This window comes from Merops nubicus, unplaced genomic scaffold (genome assembly GCF_000691845.1).
Source record: "Merops nubicus isolate BGI_N331 unplaced genomic scaffold, ASM69184v1 scaffold31104, whole genome shotgun sequence".
Lineage (NCBI taxonomy): Eukaryota > Metazoa > Chordata > Aves > Coraciiformes > Meropidae > Merops > Merops nubicus.
In genome coordinates, this window is record NW_008604027.1 from 1 (window position 1) to 4,880 (window position 4,880).

Here is a 4,880-nt window from a genome sequence, read left to right on the forward strand (position 1 = left end):
CGAGCCCGACGCTGGCTGCAGCTTGATCCTCATGCTCTGAAGGAGAAAGCAGAGGGAAGGCTTTTTGGGCCACGCTGAGCAGGGGCTGGCAGTGCTACCAGGCCGCGGAGCTGGTTACAGGTACCCCAGGCAGCTTCAGTCACCCCGCGGGGAGCAGGCCCTGGGGCAGCCTGCTGCACAGGCTGACAGAGCAGAGCTGTGCTGCACCTGCCCAGGCTGAACGGGCACCTCACCCCGGGGCTACAGCTGCCCCTCTGCAGCCCTGGCTGCGTGCCACAGGGCCAGGGGGTGCTCTGTGGAGGGGCTCTGGTGCCCCAGGGTCACTGCCCAGAGCCACACAATGGGTGAGGCACATGGGAAGCAGGAAATGGTGAAACTTCTCCCCAGGACATTTCTGGGTAGTCCCACTCTCTGCCACTCATCACAGGCTTCTCACCTTGGGGACTGCAGCCTGGAATGCTATGTCCTTAATGGGCTGAGCTGATGTGCTCAGCATGGAAAGAACCATCACCAGCACGTCTGGTCGCCCAGGAGCCGAGTCTCTGGAGAAGTGGAGCATGGCCTTGAAACCATTCCTGTCATACACAGTGAGTGGAGAGACACTGCCTGCCAGAGACAAGAGAGTCAGAAACAAAGCACAGAGCCCTCTCCTCTGAGGGCACAGCTGCCAAGGCCAGGCAGGGAGCAGCAGAAAGGAGACACACCTACAAACTTTACTGATTCCCTCAAACTCACAGGCCAGGCAGCACAGAGCATCTGCCTGAGATTTACAGTTTGCCTCTAAAGCAGGGAAAGAAATCTGAAGGTCTGAACTGGAGGTTTAGCAGCTCAGATTTCAGCAGTCAGCACTTGGGGTGTCCTCATGATGTGGCTGCAGGGCCAGGCCATAGTGTTGGATCCAAAAGCAGAGGTGTAGAGAACAGCTCTGCTCTGGGGAGGGGGACAGCTCCCACCCACAGATACCTTCTGGGCCTCTGGAGAAGAACTGCCTCAAGTTTGGCTAAAGGTTGTATGGGCAAACAGTTCAGAAGCACATCCCAGGTTAGCCAGGGCAGGAATCTCCTGACTGACAGCAGGGAGGACAGGGGCATTTCCACAGTATGCTCCCTAGCACTTGCTCAAATCCTCAGCTACATCAAGTCCCTCACAGGACAGTCATTACTTTTCTCCAGCTGACCCACACAGCCTGAAGCTACTTGGGCTTGCTCCCCTGCAAAACTCCCAGAAGAGCCCTAGTGAGCCTCCAGTAAGCAGAGCTGGGGCACAGGAATCATTGCACTTACTCGGTGTAATTGAATTTAAAGGGACAAAAAGGTTTTCTAGAGAAGCATCATGGGGAGCTGGATGGAAAGAGGCAGCAGGCTTCAGCTCGTGGCCTAGGCTGGAGAGTGAGGAATCTGCCATTGAGCTATTTGGAAGATCTGGAAAGGGCAATGTCATTGGTGATAAATCCCTGGAAAGAGAAGCATGTAGAAAGCTGGAATTAACTGGGGAGACTGCATGGTATGTACTGTCCTCTGCCACGTCCACTGGTGTTCCCAGTCCCTCACCACTTTTAGGTGTAATGCAGAAGGTTACACTCTCAGAGGTCTTGGTAAATAAAAAACTCTAATTTCCTATGGAGGAGCTGCTGTTTCAGCATTCAGAAAGGCAGACTCTGGTTGCTGTTGCTATTGTGATAGTTTCAGGGCTTTGGGAGCCTACACTCCCCTGGCACAGGCTGTCTGAAGCTCTAGTCCATGAGATTATGTAAATTCTAGCCCAAAGACAATGCAAGGAGCCAGGAATCTCCAGTAAGCTTTCTTGGCTTGTATTATGGCAGACTGGATAAGTGCATTGCAGTGGTCACCTGCTCTGAAGACCTGTGGATGTTCTGTTAGGCTTCCACCAAATGCCTAGAAACTGCTTGGTCACAGCCTGGAGAAAGCTGGGAAAGTATTTTTTGAGCCACAGGTTATTACTAAAGGACCTGACTAAGGGCATGGCTCCTCTAGCTGGAGATTGCCTTGTTACTGATCCATGGGATTTGTCTCCCCAAGCTTCTGGCCCTGGGAAGGTCCTAGTGTGCAGTTACAGGGTGCAATTAGCGGGTGCATAACGGCTGCTCAAGAGCCAGTGCTCACAGATAACCTGCCATCACTGACCAGTGGTAACTGAAAGGTTTTCTGCTGCAAAACACAATTCCCCATCTCCAAAGCCAGACTGTATTACAGAGTTTGCTTACAGGGATGATGTTTTGGTCCTGGGTGGTGGAGAGAGCTGATCAAGCCAGTCCTGGAACTCATTCTCCTCTGAAGAGCTCTCTGCCCAGCTCTCCTGCAGTCCTGGTGTTTGAGCAGCACTGGCAGCTTCCCCATGGCCATTGTGCACAGCAGGCTGAAAAATAAGGCACTTCTGGTTCATGCTGGAGAACAGCAGCAAAAACCAGACTTGTTCCACTGGAAAGAACCTTGTTTTTAATAACACTACTTAAAGGAGAAATAATTATGAGCAATCTGGTTGCAGACTGCACCTGAGACATTCACTGCAGAGCAGGATCCCAGTTTCCCCTCAGAATAGAGTGGTGTAAAAAAAACAAGGCTGCCAGACAAAGCCAGGTCAAGAGCCACGTCTGCTTTCTGTCCTCTGTACCTGATGGACTGAAGTACCTGAGGATCACTCACCTCTGCTAACCCGAAATCTGGCGCTGCTTTCTCTGCAACGGGAGAGTTGCCGAGACCTACAAAAGATGCCAAACCCCACAGATCACTTACAGGAAACCAGATTGTTTCCAGAGGTTCTGCCTTTGTTGTCTAACACCAGTCTGACTACAGTCTAACACCATGAAAGAAACGACATTCTTGAGAACCTGGGACACTCTCCCTGGCCACAAGGGCTCTCCTCTCTCTCAGCACCACGTCCAAGCTCTCCCAACGTGGTAAATGCCACAAGCCCCAGCAGCCAGGGGGATGCTGCAGGGAGCTGCAGGTACAGACCTAGTGAGTGGAGCTCCTCCTCGAGCAGGCAGGAGGAGGCTGTGCTGCCCTGGCGGGAGGCACTGGGGACACTGCCAGGTTGGCCTGGCAGGGCCTGGGTCGCCTCCACTTCGGAGAAGTCAATCAGGGTGTAGCTCTTCATGCGCCTTGGGGCTGGCCTGCAGGCTTTGGAGACAGCAGGAAGAGAGAAAGAGAAACCTCCTGAAAGGAACAGTCCCAAAAGCACTCACAGGTGAAAAACTTCAGGAATATTTACCATCAACCCCATGTAAAACCAAACACTGGTTACATAACAGCTTGCCTGCATTAAAGGATTTCCTCCACACTTATTCCCCGAGAAGTGTTCCCCTCCAGAGCCCACCCATGCAGGGGCAGAGCTGCTGTGGGACACTGCAGGGTGCTCCTCACCTGGGCCATCAGCAGAGCTGGTGCCTGAGCCTCCTCCAGCACCGTTTTCATGGCTGGCTACAACCTGCCTGCACTGTGCGAGTGCCTGCGAGAGCTTGTCGTTGGCCTGCAGTATCTCAGCTGGAAGACAGGAGAAGGGGTGAAATCTTCATGTTCTAGAACAAGGGTCAGTTCCACGACACTCCAGACAGCTCCTCAGGAAGGGGCAGTGCATCTAAGGATGCCTGGAGCAAAGTCTAGCAGGGAAATCTGCCCTAAGCTCCTGACCAGTTCTTCACTCCATTTTCTGAAGCGCAGCATTTTGCACACACATCTGCTGATTTCAGGCTTCTCTCTCATTTATCAAGATCACTTTGAAATCTGATCCTATCTCTGAAGTGCTTACAGTTCCTGCCATCTCTTACACACGTTGTTCTCGACAAGTTTTTGGGGTGTACTTGAGCCTGTGACCCAGCACTCCCCAGCTGATGAACCCTGGCACCCGTGGGGCTGAATGAACCTGCTGAGGCAGAGCGGAGCTCTTACACCCCCTGCCTAGGACATCTGTTCAGCAGCACATCACTCCAGGCAGGGTTTCAAGGCACACAGACAAGGCTGTGAAATGCAGTCCTCGGGGAAGGGCTAAATGTCACAACTGTGGGATTTGGATTCTGTTCCTATGACTCACATCAATATATTACTTACAAAACCAAAAACACCCAACTCTTCTCCCTCCTGTGTTAATAGACAGGGAGAACTTCAATCTCTGTCAAGAAAAGCCCTCAAAAGCCTTCAATTCTCTGAACACCAGCACTCTACAAACTCTGAAAACCACCTGGCTGGAAGACACAGGATTCCCCACTGGCCTCTGGGCTCCAAGTGAAGGTGTATGGCTGTCCCGGAGAGGGGCGGGAGGGGACTCACGCCACGCCCACGGGCATGGTCAAGGGGAGAGCAGGAAGCTTTGCCAGGGCAGCAGCACCACCCCTCTCAGAGGAAGGGCACGGCCCACTCGTCAAAGCCAAGGCAGACAAAGCTGCCTGCGAGGAGGTCCAAGGGCTGCCCCTTACCCAGAGCCTCGTCGTCATCGAGCGTCTCGCTGGCGAGGCGGAAGAGCCGCGGGCGGAGCCCCTCAGAGCGCCGGCACAGAGCCTGTGGGGAAACGCTCCACGTCACCCACTGCAGACACTGGAACTCCCTCAGGGGCCTGCAACTGGGGCCACCAAGGAGGTATCCCCTCAGCAGTCACCCTCTCCGTGCATGGGTGTGAGGAGATCTGACCAGAGGAGCTCAAAGCGTGCTGTGGCCTCTGCGATTCCTCCTTTTCTGCCCAGAGTTCACTGGTCTGCAGCTGCTCACCAGTATCAGGGAGCTGATCACAGGTGTGAGATACACCAATGGACAGTCAGTGTAAAAGAAAAGGCATCTGAGCGTGACCGGATGGGTCCCGGTGCTCTGAGGGAGGTGTTCTGGCTGCCAGCCAGTGCCCAGCCTCTCACAGCTCTCTCCTCGGTGTTT

The 4,880-nt window shown here is 53.8% G+C and overlaps 1 protein-coding gene across 1 annotated transcript in view; it reads right to left on the bottom strand.

The window, feature by feature from the left end:
• Positions 1-3: 3 nt before the first annotated feature.
• Positions 4-4,880, bottom strand: part of GGA2 (golgi-associated, gamma adaptin ear containing, ARF binding protein 2) — a gene marked incomplete at both ends in the record, with an annotated part of 9,960 nt that continues 5,083 nt past the window's right edge. Inside the window, 8 exons of the mRNA XM_008938892.1 lie at positions 4-36; positions 437-606; positions 1,284-1,453; positions 2,225-2,376; positions 2,664-2,719; positions 2,976-3,140; positions 3,384-3,503; positions 4,433-4,514. Coding sequence (XP_008937140.1) covers positions 4-36; positions 437-606; positions 1,284-1,453; positions 2,225-2,376; positions 2,664-2,719; positions 2,976-3,140; positions 3,384-3,503; positions 4,433-4,514 — 948 coding nt within the window. The remainder of the gene's footprint in view (positions 37-436; positions 607-1,283; positions 1,454-2,224; positions 2,377-2,663; positions 2,720-2,975; positions 3,141-3,383; positions 3,504-4,432; positions 4,515-4,880) is intronic.